At 37.8% G+C, this 23812-nt stretch overlaps 1 protein-coding gene across 1 annotated transcript in view; it reads left to right on the forward strand.

Annotated features, from left to right (window-relative positions):
* Positions 1-23812, forward strand: part of PRKDC (protein kinase, DNA-activated, catalytic polypeptide) — a gene marked incomplete at both ends in the record, with an annotated part of 47253 nt that overhangs the window by 18654 nt on the left and 4787 nt on the right. Inside the window, 25 exons of the mRNA XM_008949486.1 lie at positions 584-688; positions 1457-1624; positions 1911-2038; positions 2532-2739; positions 3619-3797; positions 4704-4872; positions 5392-5457; positions 5889-5961; positions 6167-6315; positions 7532-7669; positions 7853-7972; positions 8708-8851; positions 9066-9217; positions 9802-9933; positions 10370-10481; positions 11918-12042; positions 12136-12285; positions 12693-12866; positions 13758-13856; positions 14530-14740; positions 15402-15591; positions 15948-16163; positions 17535-17647; positions 19656-19787; positions 20973-21152. Of these exons, the coding sequence (XP_008947734.1) occupies positions 584-688; positions 1457-1624; positions 1911-2038; positions 2532-2739; positions 3619-3797; positions 4704-4872; positions 5392-5457; positions 5889-5961; positions 6167-6315; positions 7532-7669; positions 7853-7972; positions 8708-8851; positions 9066-9217; positions 9802-9933; positions 10370-10481; positions 11918-12042; positions 12136-12285; positions 12693-12866; positions 13758-13856; positions 14530-14740; positions 15402-15591; positions 15948-16163; positions 17535-17647; positions 19656-19787; positions 20973-21152 (3633 nt within the window). The remainder of the gene's footprint in view (positions 1-583; positions 689-1456; positions 1625-1910; positions 2039-2531; positions 2740-3618; positions 3798-4703; positions 4873-5391; positions 5458-5888; positions 5962-6166; positions 6316-7531; positions 7670-7852; positions 7973-8707; positions 8852-9065; positions 9218-9801; positions 9934-10369; positions 10482-11917; positions 12043-12135; positions 12286-12692; positions 12867-13757; positions 13857-14529; positions 14741-15401; positions 15592-15947; positions 16164-17534; positions 17648-19655; positions 19788-20972; positions 21153-23812) is intronic.

A 23812-nucleotide genomic window follows, 5' to 3' on the forward strand; every position in this document is an offset into this window, starting at 1 on the left:
CCACCTCCCTTTCTTTTTTTTTAAGCTGCCTTTTTTCCTTCTGGAGTATTGGTAAAAGTTCAGAGAGTGAACTCTGAAACTTTTTTCCTTTCTCCGTTCTGAGAACAGAATATGTCTGCTTATTCTTTTCAAATTTTTTAGGAATTTATAAAAGTAGCTGCGTGCAAAAATGCAGAAAGGTCACTTCCTGAGACTTTTTTTCTTTTTTGTAATTAGTTATTTTAAACTTGAGTTGTTTCAAAGGTAAGTGTTAGGACACAGAATATGAGCTGTATTGCTCTCTTAGCTGGCAGTGAATTCACCAGTAGGAAGTCTGACTCTGAGAGGGAGCTTAATATTTTTTTGGACTGGAAAATATCCAACATTATGTGTAGGTTTTTTTGTACTCTGTAGGTTTTAGAATTTTTTTTTCATAGTCCTTTTTAAAATAAAATCACTCTGTATGTGCTTTTTATTAATTCACTGTTTTTTTGGAAATAATTCTGTTGCTCATGGGGTTTTTATTGTTCATTAATACAATGACCACTTCGACTAGTTTAAAAAAAAAAGTCCTAATTTTGTTTTATTTCTTTTTTCATTCCAGATAGACTCTTCAGTTTCTTTTGATACCCATCATGAAGCATTTACAGCTGTTTTTAATACCTATACCAGTCTACTTATTGATCAGAATTTAGGCTTAAATCTTAAGGTAAATTGCTCATTTCAGTGGCTTCCTCACCCTTCCCAGATTAGAATGTTAGTGACTCATTAAATTCCCTGTTGCTGGGCTTAAGGTTTACCTTAATTTGTACAGTAGCATAGGCACCATTTCTGGTTTTTATGCTCCTGTTCAAGGAGTGGCCTTTTCTACAGGTCAAATTACAAACATCTGCCATGATTTCAATGTCCATGTCTGGGTTGTGAGACTGTGGATTAGGTGCTATCTGTGGCTTGGTCAGGAGAGGGAGATAAAGCACTGCACACTGAAAGTGGAAGTTATAAATGATGCTGAGCATAAAGTTTGAACTAGAAGATGAAAAATTTTTGTACTTATGAAACAGCTTTGCACAGTTGCTGTTCTGCCAACCTACCTTTAGCTAGGCAGACTTTGGTACTTCCCTGCATGTTCCAAAGAAGTAGTTTGGGATCTTGCATTTAGCTGTCAGGTTGTACATTGTATCAGTGACTTGTATGAGAATGGATGCTTGCTTCAAACAACAGTGAGGACTTAATCATAGGTCAGCCATGAGATATGAATTAGCTTTTGACTCACTGAGCAGTGACCCAGGCTGTTTTCTGAATTAACACCTGAAAGATGAGCAGCCACATAATGTGTCTTTATCAGTACACTGAGCCATTGAATCTGTAAGCACAGCCACTGCTGCTGTTTTGTGGTCCTATTTAGCTTGTTTCATAGTTAGAGAATAATCTTTTTTAATGTGAAACTGTATTTTTTTAAATTGTTTTTCTTCTTCAGGGCCAAGCAGTGATAATTCTCCCATTCTTTACTAATTTGACTGGAGAAAAACTTAGTGACCTTAAGAATGCTCTGGATCAACTTGTAGCTTTCAATTTTCCCATGAGGTCTGATGAGTTTCCCAAAGGAACCTTGAAGCACAATAACTATGTAGACTGCACTAAGAAGGTCAGTGTTTGTAACAAATAAGTAATTAGAAGCCTGAGTGAACTATGTCTGGAAACAGTGTTTCATGGGATCTGGAGTTAGAGACACTCTAAGTTCAGATAAGGATATGAGCTTTTTTTTTTTTGAGTTATGTCTGTATCCATAAATTTCATGTACAGATGTGCATGAAATAAACACATTCTTCTGTGTATCTGCTTCTGATCCGTGCTGAAAAGTTAATTACATAATTAAGTTGAATTGATTTGATCCGTTGCAGCTCCTTAAGTTATGCATTACTTTTTTTCAGTTTCTAGATGCTTTAGAATTGTCTCAGAGTCCAATGCTGTTGCAGCTGATGACAGAAGTCCTCTGTAGGGACCACAGACACTTCATGGAGGACTTATTTCAAGCCAGCTTTAAAAGAATTTCCCGAAGGTGAGTTTAGTCTGTTGGCTTATGCTCTTGTTCTCATTGAATCTTTGCTGAAGCAAATCCACCTACTCTATTATGGTGTCCTTGTAGTAGTGATGACTCACACCATAATGTTTTACATAACACCTTTAATGCAGATTTTGCTTTTGTCTTCACATTTTCAAAATATTTCTGGAGTGTGAACGAGTGGCACCATCTTCCAGATGACAACTCCAAAGCCTGGGCAAATTTTGTGAAATCTTCTGTAAAAAGCTTCTGTAGAAAGCTGTTGATTGCTTTTGGATTAAACTAACTAAGATATCCAAACAAGTTTATCTCTATTGCAGAATAAGAAGCTGAGATTTTCCTTGGAGGTTCAACTTGATCTTGCACGTCTTTTAGGATGATAATCCAAGAGGATATGAATGCAGACAATAAAAATTGTAGATGTCATAGAGGTTTGAGACAAATGGAGTTAGATAGATGGTTTTCATTCTGAGATTTCCATCTTGTTTAGGAGCACCAATGACAAACAAGTGATACTGTTGGAAACTGTTCACAAAATGTTCCAGAGTGAAGACCTCCTTTCAAATACTACTCGTCAAGCGTTTATGGATCGCTCCCTCCTCACCCTCCTGTGGCACTGCAGCTTGGATGCACTGAGAGAGTTCTCTGGCAAGATTATAGTACAGGCTATGGATACACTTAATTCCAGGTTTACAAAGGTGTGAATTACTTTTTGTTAGGATTGGGGAAGGTCTAATAAAATATCAGTGTCAATATGTACATTTTGCTTAACTTCAAGTGAAACACTGATTGAAACCATTTGCTTTCCAGTTTTCTGTATCTTGGAGCAGAAGTTTGTGCCAATTACATAGTTGGATTATTACTGAGAAACTTTTCTTTATTCCCCAACACACTGTTCCTTTGAAGTTAACGTATGTTCACATGTCAATATAAAAATGGAAGTTGGAATGTTTTGTGTATATATCTAAAGGGATCTGAATTTCTGTCAAAAGCCAAAAGCCCAACATTTTGAAACATAAAAGGTGTAATAAATTGTCACTTGTCACTACATTGTAGGAGAGAAATATTCAACCTCCACAATGAAAGCTCTTATGTGCCTCAATTCTAGAGAAGAAATACACCTTCTAATCATTGCAAAGATCCCTTAGCAAGTTATTAGTAGCACAGACCTTCCTTTCTCTATTTACAGCCTGTCCTCCAATTTAGACTTGTAGTTACATGCAATGACTTTGTTGTCAGTGAAGGTCTCTGCTCTTGCTGTAGTATCTTTTCCTTGCAGGTGTCATGAGTCTGAGCCATTACTTGGAATACTCCTTATTTTACTCCAATATCACTGTAATAATTTAGGCCAATGGTAGTTAAGACAGCTCACCTGATGGAGAGCAGGTCAACATGGTTTTAATAGTAACTGTATTGCACAGGAACTCTGAATCTGTCAGTCTTTTATTATCATCAGTTCTTCATTCTGTTTTAGATGGGAGAGGTGAGCTGAAGGCAGTTTAGTAGAAACTATGGGGCTACTTAGGAAGGGCAGGATCTGGGAAATCTCTTTTGAGTTTTTACTTATTTGCTTCCAGTCCAATGAATATGCTTTTGATACACAAGTCACCAAGAAGATGGGGTATTACAAGCTGCTGGAGGTGATGTACGTGCGTCTCTCAAAAGAGGATGTTTACTCCAAGGAGTCTAAAATTAACCAAGCTTACCGTGGCTCTGTGAGTGCAGAAGGAAATGAACTTACCAAGACACTAATAAAGTAAGACTATTATTTCTTTTATTTCCTTTTAATTTCTAATTAGGTTCTGGGCAGATGCACTTTTTAAGTATGCCATCTAAAGCAGATGGATTTGTTCAAGGGTAAATGTGATCTATGATGCAGCTTTTGATTTTAAATGGAATACACAATATTGAATTTGCATTGATAGAATGATCTCTAGCAGAGACAGCAGCCCTATGTCAGGATAACTTTTGCCTCATTTTTTTTTTTCCTTCTGTTTGTTAAGCTGATGCTTTTATTTTTGCTTTTCTGTGTGGTTCTTGGCCTTTAATTTGTGTTTTCACAATTTCAGTTCCACTATACATACAATCCTATGTAGTATATGGTTTTGTGTTGTAAGAGGCATTTTTATAATTTAATTAATATTATTTAGCTTCTTTAATAGCCTTTAAAAAAAGCCTGAGTTGCTGTTCATTTTTGTTTGGTTTTATTTTATTTTACAATACAGTGTCTGATGAGGACTCGGAAAAGTTTTGTGGCTGTAAATTGCAGATCACCTAGAAAAACTGCATCTAAAATGGTTTTCTCTGGCTCATCTATAGCATAGCTGTCCATTCATAATTTCTTGGGAAGGGATTGTAAGAGGGACATATGCATGTATTGAAACATATCTTCATCTTGTCTATCTATCATCATACTCTTGACATTAGGTACTGTTGTGTTAGTTCTTGGGGAACTTGGCTTTGTCATTGCTGAATGATTCCATTTTAGCACAGTATTCTTGTGGAGAACTTGCACAAGTCTGAGGTGGTTTAATGCTGGTACTGTTGTAATGGTAAAGATCTCCTTAAATTCTGTTGATTTGCCAGTCTCTGATTCAGGCCACTCTTGTGCTTCTTAAAAAAAGACTTCTGATGTTTTTTTCTTGCCTGTTTGTATTTTAAGGTCTTGCTATGATGCCTTTACAGAAAACATGGCAGGAGAGAGTCAGCTGTTGGAGAAGAGGAGACAGTATCACTGTGCAGCATATAATTGTGCTATTGCTGTTATCAGTTGTGTCTTCACTGAAAGTAAATTTTATCAGGGCTTTCTTTTTACAGAAAAATCAGAAAAGGTGAGAAGTTGTTGCTGTTAAGCTTCCAGAGCTTTACCTGCTTGCAGTAAATCAAAGAGCCAGACCTGAATGGGATGTAATTATATTGACAAACTACCTGGTGAGGCAACAGGGAGTCATAGCTGATTTTCTTGCATCCTTCATGCAGTTTGAATTGATGATGAAGGTTTTACTGGCTATTTGGGAATGGGTGATATAGTGATACTTTTACCTTGTTCTCCCTCCACTCTGTTTCTAAAATACGAGGAAAAAAATCTTATTAAGCTCTACAGTGTTTGGAATATATTTGAATAAGAGAGATCCTCTTTACAGAGTATGTTGGTTGTGCTGTGAATTCTTGAGTTGTTCAACAGCGAAACTTTCTTAGAAGTACAGAACTAGAAGAGAAAGCATAATGTATTTTCTATATTGTACTTTGATCTGTTGTTTTTTTAAGAAGAAATAAGATAACATTCAGAGCAACTGTTATTGTGTGCAGCACTATGATTTTGGTATTTCCAAATGTGCTTCAATTTGCAGAACTTGCTGATTTTTGAGAATCTGATAGACCTGAAGCGTCAGTATGAATTTCCTGTAGAGATTGAGGTGAGTGGAATTTCTGTGTTCCTAAGCAAAAAATGAATATGACTTTTAACAGTGTAGTCACTGTAGACTAGGTCAGTTCTCAGGAAAAAGAAGGTTTCTGTAGTGAATAAAAAATGGAGACTACTCCTCTGTTGTTTAAAAGACATTTTTCTGAGAGAAATCCAGACTTGAAATTTAGAACACACCTTCAGTGCACGTAATTTAAGTAGATTTTTTAGCACACTTACTCTGGCAATGAATGGCTGTAGGTATATGTCATTTAGCTGTTGTTCTGTAGCATTAGTTATAATAATTTACAACATGGAATTTCTGTTCATGTTAAATGGTTTTGATCATTTTTTTTTTTTTTGGCAGTTCTGCAAATAAATAACTGTAAATAAACAGTAAATTAAAAAAATTAATTAATTTTCCAACTTCTTCATGCTGTTTAGGTGCCTCTAGAGAGGAAGAAGCGGTACATTGCTATTAGAAAGGAGGCCAGGGAGGCTGGGAATAGTGACCAAGGTATGAAAGTCATTTATGACTAGGAAAGAAAAATGCCTTCTTACCTTTCATATAGTGTTCGTTGTTATGTTGCTAATTGGCTGCTCTAATAACAGGAACAAATAAAATCTAACAACGAATTCCCACCCACCCTCAAGTTTTAGTGGCTGATAAAGGCTTGTTCTTGTAATTACCTTGATTGATGGTATATTTTTTTCCTATTTAGATGAACCCAAGTATTTAGCTTCTGCATCGTACATGATGGATAGCAGCTTGAGTGAGGAAATGAGTCAGTTTGATTTCTCCACTGGAGTCCAAGGTTTTTCTTATAGCTCCCAAGATGTTACTGCTAGCAGCGCTCGTTTCAGAAGAAAGGTAATTTAGTGACTTATGTGCTCTGAGGAGGAAAGGTTTTATGTTTTCTAGCAATTGCATAGTTTTATTGAGTTGAAAAAGATACATTTCTAGTTTCTTATATTTGTTCTACTTGACTGAGAGTAGGTTCATCCAGAAGATGAGAGAGGAGACTTGAGCTGTGCTTTGTCGGTCATTATTTTTCTTCCCTCTCTCCACTGCCTACAACTGGAGAAAAGCAATGCCCTACCTTGGGTTTTTGGAGTTGAGTAATGTGTGTTGAAGTCCAGCTTGAGTTGTAAAAAGGTGGCTTGTGATTTTGTGTGCTCTCAGGAGTATCCTGTGATGGTTGTGTTTTGCTGCTAGGCACCTGATTTCCCTCTTCTTTTGGTTTTTGAAACCACTTGACCAAGCTGGTTCTGTCAAATGCATGGAATAGATGATCAAACACTTTATTATTTTTGTGTCTCTGTTGTGGCACCCTGCATTCAACTATTCGTCTTGGAAGAGCAGCATTTAGTATCTTCCAAGGTTTGAAGTTTTGTTCCTTCTGCAGTCAAGAGATGTCTCATCAACAGTAATACTGATAGGGTAGATATTTACTATAAAACAAAGCAAGCTTGTAAAAGTGTCCTGGACACTAGAAGATGAAATCTGTCATGGCTGTTACCACAGATAGAGATCAACTCCTGCTGTGTTTTGAAGCAGGGAGGTGTTTTAGCTTCATGGAAGCTAACAAGAAATGTACTTTCTGTAGTAATGTTGTAATTTCTAACTATAAACAAATATTCTTTTGCAATTTACTCCCTGTAGCAGAAGAAAGAACTGCTGTGGTTGCACAGCATAAACACATCCATAAAAAATTGTGCTTTCCCCCTGTGGAGGGTGTTAACATATTCTTTTAGCTATGAAATGAAATAATGTCTGCAAGGTTCAGCTGAGTCTTCCTGCTTCCAGCAGCTACCACACCTATAACTGGTAGTAAAGTCAGAGTAACATCAGGTTGACATCTGCTGGCACAGAAAGTAAAAGATGAGCACTGGAACAAAAGCTGGTACAGACATTTGGGAGGTGTCTATTTGAGCAACACATGTGCTGCATTCCCTGTTGCACACACTGAGTGTATAGTCAAATCCGTAAACACGGATAAGATCAGAATGATTCATGGTGTTATCAAGATTTAAAAGAAAATGCAACGTTGTTATTAACCACAGTAACTTTTTTTTTTTTTTTTCAGGAGTCCACAGAATACATGGTTTTAAATGATGAAATGGAGCTGGAAATGGATGAACTCAACCAACATGAATGTATGGCCTCTATGACCACTCTGATTAAACACATGCAGAGGAACCAGATCACACCCAAAGTGGAAGAGGCCAGTAATTACTAAAAAGTTGGCATTTTTTCACTAATTATCCCAAGAAAATAGAGTCATGATTGAATCCCTTCACTTATTTATATTCTTGGCTATATTATAGAGACCTGAATGGCTTGAGCTGGGGGCTTTTGATTGGTCCAAGGAGTGTGCTGATTTTTACACGCCTCTTTTGAATTTCAGGGGACAGTTCCAGTAGATCTTCCTCTATGGATGAAATTTCTGCATGGCAAATTAGGAAACCCATCAGTGCCACTCAATATTCGCCTCTTTATAGCAAAACTTATTGTTAACACTGAGGATGTGAGTAATTTTTTTGTCATTTTTTTCTGGTAACATAACAAATGGTGCTATAACATAAACTGTGTAACTCCTGTGGGGTAAAATATTAAATCAACTGAGACTTTTAGGGCATTCAAATTGAGTAGTTTGCTGTGAGAAAAGTGAGTGCATTTGTAGCTCAAAACTGTAGATAGTGCCTGTACTTTGAAGGTGATGTAAATACCTTTTCTCCCAAACTATAATTCTGTGAGTAGAGGGTGCCCACAGTATGTGTCTTTGTAGAATATAAGTGATTGATTTGTGCTGGACAAGAGATATGGTATTTTGTCTTTGCAAGAGAAAATACAATGGGGTTTTTTAATGGTTACAGATGAGCCTTGTGAAAACCCTTAGAGCTAAATGATGTTCTGGTTGCAGAAAGATATTAAGAGAGTATAATGTGCCTTTGAGAAGTAACATTTTCTAACTCATTCTTGGGTCAAATATTCTCATCCTGTTTTGTACAGTGATTTTAAAGCTAGTGTTTCTGTCTGAAATATTCCAAATCTGAACTACAAAAAAGGATGAATTTCAGAATTAATTCAAAAAGGAAGGGTGGAAGTTATTTTAATTTTTTTGTGATTGTTGCTTCAGAGGTTAAGCCAAATGGATAGGAGGGTGATTACCAGTCTTAGTCTTACCTATAACAACTATTGAGCAACAGGTTATTGAACAGTGGGATAATTTGCACTTGATCACTGTTTTTATGTTCAATAGGTTTTCCGACCTTATGCAAAGCAGTGGCTTGGACCATTGCTGCAGCTTGTTGTTTCTGGGAATAATGGAGGTGAAGGAATTCATTACATGGTTGTGGAAATAGTAGTTACTATCCTTTCCTGGACAAGTGTGGCCACTCCCAAAGTAAGGAAATGTGTAACGCCTTTTTATTGCTATTGTGACTATTTGGTAAGGAATGAGTGAGTTTGTTATTATGGATTTATAATAATTTTCTACCTCAGTCCATTGTTTCTTTTAAATATTAACTTCAAAAATACCTTATTTGCTTGCTTTCATAAAACAATACATATCTTCATCTTGGAATCACTGTGTTTATTTTTGCTCCTATTGATCATAGGGGAATATTAAGGATGAGATTTTAGCCAACAGATTGCTTGAGTTCTTGATGAAGAATGCTTTTCACCAAAAAAGAGCTGTGTTCAGACACAACCTGGAAATTATAAAGACAGTTATAGAGTGTTGGAAGAACTGTCTTTCCATACCTTACAGGTAAGTGTTTAGACAGTTGCTTTCCTTTGTCAGTAATTCCAGAACATAAGTGAACATTATCTTAGGAGATAGAGGTAAATGCAGCTGTAGTAATAAACTGTTTGTCCCTAGAGCTGACAGTAGAACTTCAGAACTGAACTCTCCAAAGGTTATAACTTAATTTGCAAAACAAGGAGAGAGATGAGGAAAACACGTGTAGGGGATTACAACAGGAACAACAAAAGCAGGAGTAATCTCTGCAAAGACATGTTTTATTTGGAATTTTGGATATTATCAGTGAATATTGGTGCACTCTCACCAAGACTTCAGAAGCAGAGCCGAGAGCAGAACATGTTGGAGAGAATTTGTGTGGGCTTACAGTCTCTTTTTAGTTTGGTGGCTTCTGTTTTTTACTTCATTGAAGCTAAATTCTTTCTGAATATGTTTTCTACTGGTTTTGATGAGAGTGCATGTGCAGATATACATAATTTCTGCTGATTTTGATGGGGCTGTATCTGAACATACACAAAGAATGTGTGATTTATGGTGTGTATATTTTGATTTTTCTTCATGTATATAACCACTTTTATGTTTTTATCCAACAGTTTAATATTTGAGAAGTTTTCCAGTGGAGACCCTGATACAAAAGATAATTCAGTGGGAATTCAGCTACTGGGAATTGTTCTTGCTAACAATTTACCTCCCTTTGACCTGAAGTGTGAGATAGATCGTGTCAGGTGAGGACTGTAGCTTTTTGGCAAATGATTTTGCTAAAAGCTTAAGACAAAGAGAGCAAATCTAACCTCTTATCATGAAGTATGGGAGCTAGTTGCTCGTTTATTGGAGTTTTGTCCCATCATCCCTTTGCTGTTGTGTGTCAGATGTAATGCTTTTCTAGCTGCAAACTGCAGACTACATTTATTAAGGAAAATAACTAGAAGGATGTAGGATTTTTTACAGTGTGCCCCAGGGTTACAGTTTCCTGGGAATTAACAGTCAGGAATTGCCAGAGTAGGGATTTGAGACACTTCTGGTGGAAGATCTATGTTGTGCTATATTCAGCTCTTGTAAAAGCAGTTGCTGGTCCCCTAGGCAGCTCAAGTGAGTTTTTTGTTTCAGTTTAAAATTGGGTCCTGGAATAGTGGCTTACAGCAGGTCTGCCTTTTGTGTTAGGTATTTTCAGGCTTTGACCAACAACATGGGCTCATTAAAATATAAAGAAGTTTATGCAGCTGCAGCAGAAGTTTTGGGCCTTGCTCTTCGATACATTGCTGAGAGAGAAAATGTAAGTGAACTGTATTGTGTGTTTGACCATTGCTGTCTTAATTCTATGTATGTCTTCTATGTGACTACTCAGTTCAGCTCCAAAAATGAATGTATTTAAAACTCAACAGTCTTTGTACAACAGTTTGAGTTAAAGGTTTAAAGTATTAACTCAAAAGGAAGGAATTTGGGATCACAGTAAATGCAGAGGTTTTGCCCTGCTCTTTTGGAGCTGACAATGAATGGCCTTTTTCTGAGGCTTTGCTCAGCTCTTGCCAACCAGCAACACTGGGATGGTGCAACTTAGAGTTGGATTTTTTTAAAGGGAAAAAAGAAAAAGGCAAGTTGGGAGGTTTGGGACTACCTTTTGAACATCTGTGTCTGAGGATGTTTAGTAGCTTGTAAGTTTTTATATAAAATTTAAAGGTACTGTATTTAATTTTGAATCTAGTTAGTTTCTAGGCCGTGGATAAAGTGAATGTACAACTGTGACTCACTAGATCCTACAGTACTAGGACTTAGAGGATAGTCCTTGATGATTACTGAAATGAGTTTGAGGTGAATGCCAGTTCACAACTGTGAACTTCTGGAATTTGTTGCCAGAAGAGGTTCTAGAAGTAAGTAGTAGCAGTCTCAAAAGGCTAGTTAGGGAAATTCATGTACCAAAAAAAATTCTATGAACAAGTTCTAAAAACAATAGACAACAATTTACAATCTAAGATCCCTAATCTAATGATGGACTGGATGAGAGAAAGGGAAGAAAAATGCAGCCAGTCTCATGTGGCGCCCCTAAATATCATTCTTCAGCTGCTGTTGGAGACAAAAACACCAAGATATTGGCTAAGCGGTTATTAGTCTGACCTTGTAGGTTGTTTTTACCTGTATTTCTACTAATGTTTCTTCCTTCTTCACTTAATAGCATTCTGGCTGTTCTTTCACATTTTTTAGAGCATATTTCATGAACTTGAGTTCCTACACTCTTCCAGTCTTTCAAGTTCCATTTATAAGCAGTATTTTGAACCAATGAGCAAAGATGGTGCAAATGTTTTATCCTATACAAGGCTTATTTCTTTGACATATAAGTGAAGGCTGCTGATTATTTTTCACATTTTCACTTAGAATGTCTTTTTTTTAACATTCATTAATTTGCAATCTGCTATATCGAATTAGAAATATTTATATAAACATGTAAAGCCACCTGTATTTCAAATTTAAGGCGTTGGTTCCAAACCAGTCAAAAGAAGCTCACAGGTGTATTGTTGAAGCAGACAGTCAAGTGTTTCAGCCAGGCATAGCTGTACAGCAGCCAAGAAGCACCATAAATGTCAAGATGAGGCGGGTGGATCTTACTTAGCAAAAGGCACTAGAATCACACAGTACAGCAGCAGAACTGTGTGTCACTTAGGTGGTTATGAGTTTTCGTGGCTGTGCTTGTCTTACTGTCATTCTCCTTTCCAGGTACTTGAAGATCCAGTTTATGATTGTGTCATAAGACAATTAAAACATCATCAGAACGCCCAACAGGATAAGTTTATTCAATGCTTGAATAAAGTTGTTAAGAATTTCCCACCTCTTGCTGACAGGTATGTCATGATGTACATGCTATGTTCATTGTAGATCTAGAGGAATAATAGAAAATAACTTGCTTTTCTTTGTGGGCTCCTGGTTATGTTAAGGTTTATGAATGCAGTATTCTTTTTGATACCTAAACTCCATGGTGTGATGAAAACCTACTGTCTAGAAGTAATCATGTGCCGGGCAGAGGAAGTACCTGATCTCCACTTGCAGTTAAAGAGTAAAGACTTTTTCCAGATCATGAATCACAGGTGAGTGCTCGTGTGATTACAAACATGGATGCATAGTCTGGATTTCTTCATAACGTTTTCTGTGCTGGCCACAACGTTTTTCTGTTTGGAATCATTTATAATTCATGTTCACTTTTTGGGCAGTGCTCTCCTAATGTGAGCTAGTGGAATCTGGGATTTAAATATGAAGGTGGCTAGCTCACTGGAAAAACAAACAAAAAGCACTGAAGAGCATTAAGGTGAAACACCTCACTGGGATGTGAATTCTGTTGTGTGTTACTATTAGTTTGAACTCAAAAGTATTGACCTCAAGCCCTTTGGTTGAAAAACCAAATATTGTTGCTAAGACCTAAACTATCTTCTGTTTCTGTGTGTAGTAGTAAAGAGAAAAGCAATGTAACAAGTCTTTATTTCCCCTCTATTTTTAGGGATGATGAAAGGCAGAGGGTTTGTTTGGATATAGTGTACAAGATGCTATCTAAACTAAAACCACCAGAACTTAAGGAACTTCTTCCTGGAGTGACAGGGTTCATTTCACACCCTTCTGTAGTATGTCGACAGCGCATGTATGATATTCTGATGTGGATTTATGATAATTACAGGTGTGTATTCACTGCAGATATGGTCTTTCAGTGCTTTTGTCAAGGCAGAGTGAAAGTGTTTGTAACACTCTTTTCTAACTTCTTGTCCCTCAGTGTGGGATTTTTCCAGTTCTCAGAAGAACAGAACCTTTGGTTTGCCCAAGTAGCTCTGGCCTTTGGTGGCAACTTTATCACTTCTACTAAGACACAGACTTAGACCTGAACTTTAGCCCAGAACCAGGGTGTTGCATCACCACAGCATGATGGCATAAGAGGTCTTAGCTCTGATGCACTTAGCACTTTTTTCTTGTTGCCAGAATTTGTAACTAGTAAGAGTTGTACACTAAAGAACAGCAGGGAGGTGTATTAAGGCATTTTGGCATGATCTGGATCCTGTCAATCTGATAGTATAGAGACATTCTTTCCATTTGACCCCTTAGAGTAGGGAACAAGCATGTACTTAGTTTGACAAGCAGGTTGCTGCTGAATCATCTAACTTAGTTGGGTTCTATTTTGTGCTTTTTCCCAAGATAACTTAACTCTTTGAATGAATAATTATTGTGAAGAAAAAGTACAGGTTATTTTTACTCCAGTGTCGCTTGAGAAAAGTTTAATTCTCTCCCTTTTTCTCAGTCTTAACCTTTGAAACTCAATTACTTTAGTTTGGTCTTTGTAATAAATACCTAATGTGTTACTTAGCTTTCATATTTCTTTTATTTTCTAAGTAATGGAGAGACAAGACATTTTTGGCAATAAAGACCTCATATTATGGAAAAAATGTAGCATTGTCATGCCAAGTTGAGGTTTTTATTAGAAGGACTTGTTCTTCCTGTTCTCCCACCATCCTCATCCTCTTCTTTTGCTATGAATTGTTTGAAAGAAGTCATTGAGACATTTTTCTCCTACCATCAGTGATCCAGAAAGCCAGGCAGATGGTGATTCTCAGGAGATACTCAAACTGGCAAAAGAAATACTGCTTCAAGGACTAATTGATGAGAATGCTGAACTGCAGTGAGTAGAGTGTTGCATGACTATCTAAAGTAACAAATCCCTAAATTGCTCTTTCTTTGTTTATAATAGAAGAGGTGACTCTTAGAGTTTTTTTAAAGTATTTTAATATAAAAGAGTAACAGTGAGATAAACATTATTTCCTATTATTCCAGTAAGTTAATTTATAAAATCATGTCCTCTAGTGTTACACCATATTCAAGTGAAGCACAGAGATTTTGAACAGACTTCTTGGCCATGAAGAAGTTGTTTCAGTGTGTTAGACCTAATCCTGCATTAATGTTCTGGAGTTTTTGAACAACACTGGCCCTCACTGTACACAAGCACTCAAAAATGGATGAAATGTTGGAGGATGTTGGATTTTTCAAGTTTTTTGGTGAAGTGAAAGAACAAGAGATCTCTCTGTTAATCCAATCGTAACACTTCTCAAGAGGAAAACAACTCAATAAAACTTATTTTTTCACAGTAAATATTTCATGTCAGTCAAATGACATAGAGTATGGCAGATGAATGAGGAATTTGGTGTAATTCAGTGGAAGATCCATAGCATTAAAGGGTTAGTTAAAGGCTTTATAAACTTACTGGGTTGTGGGTTTTCTTCAGCTTGACGTTTTTGATAGTGTTGTGATTTCTATTTGCAGATAACAAAGAATAACTTTATTCCTTGCTTTTACAGACTAATTGTGAGGAATTTTTGGAGTGATGAGACAAGGTTACCCACAAATATTGTTGATCGCATGCTGTCGTTGTTAAATTCTTTATATTCTGCCAAGATTGAAACACAGTACTTGAGTCTGATCACAAATTTTCTACTTGAAATGACTAGCAAGAGCCCGGATTATTCCAGAAAAATATTTGAGCACCCACTGTCTGAATGCAAGTTTCAGGTGAATTGTAATGTGTTAGTTATCCTGTGTGCAACCATGTGACAAATTCTATTCCTTAATGTAGTTACCACTTGGACAAGAGTGGTATAGTGAGGGAGGTTTTTGGAAGTGCATTTTGTACTCCAGACAGCTGCAGCAGTCATGAGTTATGCACAGTATCAGAAGTTTGGTGGTTTGTGGGGGCAATAATTGTGCTTTCTTTTCAAACAAGAAAGATTTAATTAAAATATATAGCAAATGTAGCTGATGTATAGAGTACTGAAATACCTAAAGAGGAGGATAGGGGAGAGAAACACCATAAACTACAGAAAAATTGTGAAGAAACAGGAATACTGGCACAAGAGCTGTCAGTCCTCAGCTGAGCAGTCCAAATTAATGAGCTTTTTTGCTGAGCTATGGAGAACTTTATACGAAAAATTGTAAAGAAACAGGAATACTGGTACAAGAGCTGTCAGTCAGTCCTCAGCTGAGCAGTCCAAATTAATGAGCTTTTTTGCTGAGCTATGGAGAACTTTATACGTTTGGGGTGTTTTTTAATAGTCAAGTTTTGCCCCTGTACATGAGATGATGTTTCAGATCCTGTACTTTAATATCCTGTCTGAAGGAAGCAAGGCAAAAAGCCTCCATTCTTATTCTTATTAAAACCTTCTTGTGTTCCTAGGACTTTGTGATCGACTCCAGCTGGCGTTACCAAAGCACCATGCTAACACCTATGTTTGTGGAGACTCAAGCCTCTCAGAGTGTCCACAGGAATTTGTCCCAGGAAAGGTCCCTCTCTGCTTCTGGGTCAATCAGTGGCCGAGTGAGGGCCACCCAACGCCAGTATGAATTCACACCTACACAGCATGCCAGTAAGTCCTGACCAGTGTCTTCTGAAATTTGGGTTGCCATAGGAAGGATTTCATTCTCTCCATTCCTGTTGCATATGAATTTTTGATGTAAAAACGTAAATGGATTAAATATTTTGTTTTCAAGGGCTTTTTTTTGTTATGAAAAATAAATACCTCGCCACTTTATTAGTCTTAAGTATGTTTTGTGGTCTCCCTCCCATAAAAAGTTTGTTTCTTACCTAAGAGCTTAAAATCTGTTCTGCCCATAAACACTGGGTATAGTATTTTAAGGGGAGGAAAATGACTTGATTCATAGATGTTTTCACTTAATTTATATGTGGATGTGTTACAGCTTTTTCACTTTTTTTTTTTTACAGGTGGTAGAAGTTCTTTCAATTGGCTAACTGGAAGTAGCATTGACACGTTGGCAGACTACACAGTCCCTTCATCCTCTGAATCCTTGTCTTCATCCATGCTGCTGGTTACCAAACGGAGTGAAAAATTTAAACAAGCAACTTGGAAACCAGTGGGGCCAGACTTTGGGAAAAAAACATTGAGTTTGCCTGGAGATGAAGTGGACAGCAAAACTAAAGGTCTGTAAGCCTTATGGTTCAATTTCTGTATAAATATTACATTTCTATAGACCATCTCTGTCAGTTATTGGGCTGGCAGTCTGTTAGCTTTTAGACATTCGAATTGGGGTTCAGCTTGAGAGATTTTGTTTCCAGGAGTGTGTGGTGATACATCATGTGTGGCAAAAGGCTACAGTTGTGCTAGGAATTGCAAAACTGTGTTGCCAGATGAAGGAGCTGTGACTGGATAAGAAAACAATCAGTGTGGTATTTCCATTCCTACCTCTCCCTAAGATGATCAATGTGAGACATTTCTGTCCCTTCTGTTTTAAATTTAACCCTTTATTTCTCTGAAGAAGAGAGCTCTTTAAACATCTTTTTTCCAAGCCATTTCAGCTATGCAGACACAATGTACAACATATTGCAACCTGTCATTAGAATTACCTGCTGTTTTCTGAGCATGCTCCTTCATCCACCCAGTCAATAGCTGAAAAATGTCAGTACTGGTCTGAAGGCTTAGGCTTCTTCTCTCCATTTCCTCCTCATTTCACCCTTGCCTACCTTGTCATTAAAATTTTGACTGGAAGGGTGATAGTAGGAGTTGAGGCAGAGAGCTATGAAGATTAATCTTCTCAATACCTAAAGGTTTTTTCAGGGCAGTTTTAAATGGACCATGCTGCACTACAGAAACAGAGAGATCAGTTCTACCTTTTGGTCAGTCCCTGGTCTTCTACCAGGAAAGTATCAGTTATAGTGGTATGGTTTTGGTCACTCATTCTTCTTTCCTAGGAAATGAACTGAGGTGAACAGTCTGTGAAGTGGCCTCTTTCCACAACTGTCCTAAGCAGAGGCTGATCCAGTGATAATTCTGTAATAGTAGCTTCAAAAATATAGTACTATTATATACTTCAAAATATACTTCAAAAATATAGTATTATTATTACTCAATCTTTGAATATATTTAGTGCCTCTTTTATGTACATACTTTTTATGTATATCTTTTTATGTTACATACTTTATAGAATATGGTGCAAGTGCCATTCTTGCCTTTGAGAGCTTAAAATGAATCTGTCATATGTGGCAGATTTTTTTCATGAATTCTAGTGCCTTTCCCAATACAATAGTTTTGACTCTTTCACTTCATTCATGTGCTTAAAGTTTTTATATAAATATTCACTACCTCCTCTCCCAAGAACAACTTAATTTGTTTTTATTTGCTGTCTTGTTGAAAGATTTTGCATTGAGTTGTTGGATATGAAATTTAGAAGACTAGGTGGTAAGCTAGTAAGTACAAAGATGCTTGTTATTGTATGATGTGTATATTATATGATGCTTAAATCTGAAGTTTGCTTGGGAAAGGAAAAGCTGTGGGCATGATCTTGTGTTCCACAGGTGTAGAAGAGCGAGCAGAAATTCTGAGATTGAGGAGACGGTTCTTGAAGGACCAAGAGAGACTGAGTCTGATTTATGCTAGAAAAGGTGTGGCTGAGCAGAAAAGAGAAAAGGTTTGTCAATCCAAATGAGTTTAAAACTTTAAGTCCCAATGCCATTTGCAGTCTTGTACTTCAGCTTTAGAAGTAATTTTGTGAAGAAGGGGTGGGTGTAAGATACTGGTTACTACTTGAAAAGCTTTAGAAGGTTCTGTTTTGAAGTCATGCTATTTATGTGCTTAAAGCTAAATGATATTGGCACAAGTGAGAGAAGAGGTGGATAATAACACTTGCAGTCTACCACTTAATGTGCATGAGGTGACTTTATGTGATGGGGTCCCTAACAGCTCTGGGAAGTTTTTTTGTGGTTGTCATTCTGGAAACTAGGAGCCATGAAGCTACAGTACTCTGCAGAAAGAGTTGGAGAGCATTATCCAGTGTCTGAAGGTGAACTCAAACATGTGATCCAGCTGGTGGAATAACCAGAACTGATGGTAACTTTTAACCTGAAGGAATGTCAGTAATAATCATTTGCTGAGTGTTTATCACGGCCAGAAATGTAGAACTACATGTGGGTTTCCTGGTTGTGTTCTGCACTTACAATAAGTGTAAGCATTTTTAAGCTCTGTCACAGTTTTTCAGGAGTTCATGTTACTAAAAATAGTATACATTATTGTCCAAAAATGATAGCAGTTAGACCAAGAGCAAAGGAACCCAGGATCAGAGCTGCCAGTTGGAGACACTCTTATAATTCTTTGCAGCTGCAGACAACTGTGTAAACAAAACTTATGTCTGGAAGAACCACACAAACATCTATTTTAGTGAATTTATATTTACTTGCAGGCTCAAGGTACCATTTCCTCCCACCCTTCAAGAGAGAACCTGTAAAACCATTTTGTATCACAGACTAAAATGTAAACAATAAAAACCCTTGTGATATTTCACAGTAAAAGACCAGAGGAGAGTATGTCAGGACCCCTTAAACTTTTCAAGATATTCCTTGCACATAAACACACATGGAACATGGTGGCTTGTGTTAATACTATTCCTGGTAGGGCAAAACAGGAAAGAAAAAAAGTAGGTCCTGAGCAAGACAGTATTTGGAAATAGCTTTAGCAAAGCCCTAATTTCTCCCAACATATTGCTCATTAATTTTTTTTTTTTTAATTATCCATTTGGAGTTGTATAAAAGAAAAATGAGCCCAAACAGGAAAATTATAAAAGGTTTACAGAGGAAAAAAATCTTCAAGCTTTCTTCTGTTTCTTTCTTCCTTTCTACCAATGTATGTAATATCCACTCGTCTGTCTGCTGGTTTAACTGGTAATGGCAGTGGTGAAAAATAAAATCCCAACCTCCAGACTTGCTGCTGATTTCCTTATAGCACATGAGAGCTATGAAAAAGAAGAAAGGCATAGGAAGAGAGAGGTGTTGTCTATATTTGGTGGTAGTTCTTGTTCAATTTAAATATTCCCTTAAGCCTCAGCAAAAGACAGGACAGCTACTTAACAACTGCAGTTTATAACAATTGATTGTGTTTTGGTGTAAGTTTTACTAGGAGTCAGTTCTATCAGGTTCATCCTTCTTCTTTCCCCTCCCCATCCCACTGTGTGAAATAAAACACACTGGCTTCAGGAACCTTATTTTACTTTGCCCCTGGACCAGGCTGGGAACCACTGTGGACTCCAGTGGCTCAGCTGGCACACCAGGCTGGGAACCATCATACTGTGGACTCCAGTGGCTCAGCTGGCAGGCAGTAACTTGCTCAACCATAGCAGCTCACTAGCTGTCAGTCATAATCATCCTCTTTACAAGTGACTCAAGTACTACCTGGATGGAAGCAGGAACTACAAAGTAGTAAAAGTTTACTGCTGAGCTAAGTCTCTGAACATGACTGGCCTTTTTCACTAAGATAAATCTGGGTTTAACATTATTACAGCTTTCTAGAAAATGTATTTTTCAATAAGCATGGCAAAAGTTTATGAATAAACACTTCAGAAATGCTCTTGCTTGGTTTGTCTTATGTAGATACAGCTCTTTCTAAGTAATGGGGTGGTTTTTTTTAACATGAGCAATGCCTTTCAGGAGATGAAGTCTGAGCTGAAGATGAAGCATGATGCCCAGGTTACTTTGTACAGAAGCTACCGAGTAGGAGACCTTCCTGACATCCAGATTGAGTACTGCAGTCTCATTGCCCCTCTGCAGGGCCTTGCCCAGGTCTGTCTGCTTTTCAGAGGTCACCTGTGAAACGTTCTGTTCTTGGAGGGGAAAATGGCATGTAGCTGGGCAACTGCTTTCAAAACTGATTTATTGGTCTGTAGTCAACTGCTGTGATGCTCATTTAATGAGTCTGTTTAGAGGGGGTGTTTCTCCTACCCCTGCAGTTGAGTTGAGCAGCAAGGACCTGAGACATCAACTATTGTCCATTGCATCTGGGTTCCTCTGCTTGAAAAACAGATGGTGATGGTCTTTACAGACATGATTGCAAAGGACATCTCACTGTACAAAACAGACATTTTTATTCTTTTATATGGCTATGGTGAAGTTGTAAAAATGAAGTTACTGTGGCTAAGACTCAGACTATTCAGTAAAGCTGATTCAATATTCCCTAGACTAGATGGTTTCCCTAGACTAGATGGTCCTGCTCTGGCAGGGGGGTTGGACTCGATCTCTGGAGGTCCCTTCCAACCCCTAACATTCTGTGATTCTGTGATTCCTTTTCCTATCTGAGAGCAGTAGAAATTGTAGGCTGAAGCTATCCCATTTTACAGTATTTGGGAAGTCAGTGTTCCTAATTACCTTTGACTTCTTTTGATGGTTCCTTATCTCTGTAAAAGGAGGAAGTAGCACATTCATGAGTTGTCTGAATAGCTTTGAGATCAAGAGTGAGACCAAACTTCAGTCCCATGATAGACCAGGATACACAGGGTTATGTTACACATGCAAATGTGTTCATTTAGCTCTCAGATGGGACTGTCTGACCCTACAGTCTGTCTCTTTCTGTTAGCAGCTTCAGTGTTAGTTCCAGGTCTCCACATATTGATGTCTTCTGTTTTTTCCCTAAAACCCTCTTCCCTGGCAGAGGTGGCTGCAAGATGATACTGGGTGTCTGGTTCCCATAGTGGGAATTGTGGATATTGTAAATTCCATTCTTTCCACTGACACCCTGGCCTGAAAGCTACAGTGTCTTGAGTTTCTTTATGTAGAAGAATTAAGATGGGGTTTGAATGGGTAGTACAGTAATTCCTGGCATAGGTGTGACACATGCCAGACTAATTATCCCACTCCCAAAGAGTGTCCACATAGGGATTAGGTACAGGGTGGGTCTTATCTCTTAGTTTTATTAGTTTATTGTGTCACAGCAAAATTCAGTGACCTTATTGCTTTTGTTGTAATTTACAGAAAGATCCAACATTTGCCAAGCAGCTTTTCAGTAGCTTGTTTGGTGGAATTTTTCATGAAGTAGAAAAGTCTAAAACTCCTTCTGAGAAAAAAAGCATCATCCAGAAGCTGGTGAACAACTTCAACAATTTCCTGAGCTCGAGCCTGTCTTACTTTCCACCATTCATTGCCTGCATCCAGGTAAATCCTGCTTTAGGGCATAAAAATCAGGGAATAAAATGCCTTTGTCTGAATGTGTGATAAACCCAGTGGTAGTGAAGGTTAAATACAGTTAATGAAATTTAGACAGTATTATTAACCAAATGGATATTTCAAGTGACTCTTGTTAAGGTGAACAAGGTAATTCATGCCTCTGAACTGATTTTTCAAGTTCTCTACAATTTCTCATCTGTAGAGTTTGAGTCACCTCTGAATGTTTTAGTTCCATCAGGAACAAGAAGAGACTTGATTTTAAGTGAAAGCCACAAGAACAATTGAAAGGGTTGCATGGGTGTCATGTGCTTGTCTTCCTGTTTCTGGGAAGTGCTTGCTGAGGAGCACTTTGACTTGAGGATACCAGCAGCTGTCAGACTGTTTTTTGTTAGCCTCTCTTACTTATTTTTTCAAATTAGTCTCCTGAAGTGGATGGGGATTTTCACTAAGGAGGGAGGGAGGTGCTCCCACCCCAGGGTGAGCAGGAGCACCACAACTCTTGCACTGGGAAGGAAACACAAACCTTTCTGCTGTGAGAATATGCTGACCTGGAATAGATTGTGAACTTCATCTTTCATCTCAATTTTCAGGGAAAAAAAAAACAAAAACAAAAACAACCTTGTCTATCCACCTGTTACATACTCATTGTCACTGTATTTCATGTTTCTTGTCAACTGTGTTGATCTTAATGTTGCATTTGATTTGTAGCTCTCAAATTAATCTTCTTTTGAGTGGCAGGTAATGACTTCTTTCTGTTATGGAAGTTTAAATTCTCTGTGACAGTAGATGTCATTTGTAATACAGGAGAAAAGTCTAGTTTGGCCTAGCTTTTTAAACTGTGACAAACTTTGCTTCTTAGTACTTGTATTTACACATCTGAAAAAATGTAGTTTCTTGTTTACTCTTTTCTGTGCAGCTGCATAAAAGGTCATTTGTTACGGGGCTTTTTCTGGGCTGTCTTGGTGGTTTTTGAGCCAGAACCTCACAATAGCTATCTGTTAATATTCCCTCTTGACACTGCATTTGTTGGTTCTCTGTCTTGATATTATTCTCTGTGTTGAGTTATGCTGTCTGTTAGACCCTATTGATAACACTGTTGTGTTAGGCTACATTTTTTTCTGAATAGATGTAAAACAAAGACTTAAAAAATAGGTAAGGCCAAAATAGACACTTTGTAAGAGCAAAGAGAGCATCTCATGGCCATCCTCATTCAATAACAGAAGAGCAGCAGCAGGAAGGCAAGCCTCAGCCTGTGTATTTGAGCATCCTGCATAACAGTGAGAGGAAGTCTTTTCCCCAGCAGGGAATGAAGTTCATCTGGACCAGGAGAGAGCTGGGAAAGGGTGAGCAAGAACACACAGTGCTGAGGCTATCATTGGGTTCACAAAGGCTGCCCTAGTGGCTTGGCCATTTGGAAACACAGCTTCTGTTGCTTTTATATAATAAATACTGGCTTGTTTCAGAAAGGCTTCCTACTTTACTGCCACTTCCTTCTCTTTTTTGACTTCTTAGCATTCTACAGCTTCAAGTCCTATCAGGAAAGTAACTTGGTGCTAAGAGCTGGTTTTGTCTACAAGTATAACTTCAAAATTGACTACGAGGCTCTGGAATTGCCTTTCAGAACAGGTTAAAAACCAGCTGAAATACTAACAAAGAAGTTAACCCCATGCCAAAAGTTCACATAGACTCTTTAGAGATATCTGGCCTCTGAAGAACATATAATTGTCTTATAAATATTTCAGCTGTCAGGCCAGCTTGGATGCCATTGGTACTAATCCTTGAACGTGTGGTGCAAGCAAAGACAGAATGCATTGCATATGGAACAAGGAACGTTTCCTCTGCTTTCAAAGGATAAGTGATCAAATAGTCACCAAAAGGCTCTAAGTAGGAAACTATCACCTGTGAACTGTGAGTTTGGGAGCATACTCATTCTCTGGATGTGCCATTGTATTGCACAGTTCTTATACTTTTCCCTGGGCACCCCTGAGAAAGGGATTTGGGTCTTACCTTAGCAAAGATGCTCTTGAAGTTTTTGGATTGTGCAGCTGGCACTGGGTCCCTGACATAACTCCTAAAAGTTGCCAGTCAAGGAATGTGTGCCTGTACATAGGAGTCTCCAGGGCACCTGCAGCTGGGATAGAAGCTCCTAGCTGAAGTTGCCTGAAGAGCAGGTGAAACACATGCTGCCCTCATTGAGATCCACCTGATCTGTCACAAAGGAAGCTACCAGAAACTGTTGGTTTTTCTCTTTCTTGAGTACAAATTTATTGGTGTGGTAGTCTCAGGTGCAGAGATTGTGCAGGGAGTTTGCTTATGCCAGATGCCTGTTCTGCAATTTTTGTGGTAGTTGCCATGTATCAAAGAAGTGTAACTTGGTTGTTCTCACAGTCCTCTGTTGCAAATTCCAAGCAGTGATTTTTTTTCTTTTTTCCACTTAGTATTCTTGAACATACTGTGTTGGAAGAATCAAACTAATTTTTATCCTAAAACTTGGTGCAGTTTTTTGTAATGAAAGTTGTATTACCCCTCTTCAATGTTGTAGATTTTTTTTCCTGTTTGTCTTAAACCATTGCAACTTTCCTTTAGGTTCTTAAGTTTTCCTTTCTGTTTGTCTTAAACTATTGCAACTTTCCTTTAGGTTCTTAAGT

Source organism: Merops nubicus, unplaced genomic scaffold (genome assembly GCF_000691845.1).
Source record: "Merops nubicus isolate BGI_N331 unplaced genomic scaffold, ASM69184v1 scaffold14981, whole genome shotgun sequence".
In the NCBI taxonomy this organism is placed as follows: Eukaryota; Metazoa; Chordata; class Aves; order Coraciiformes; family Meropidae; genus Merops; species Merops nubicus.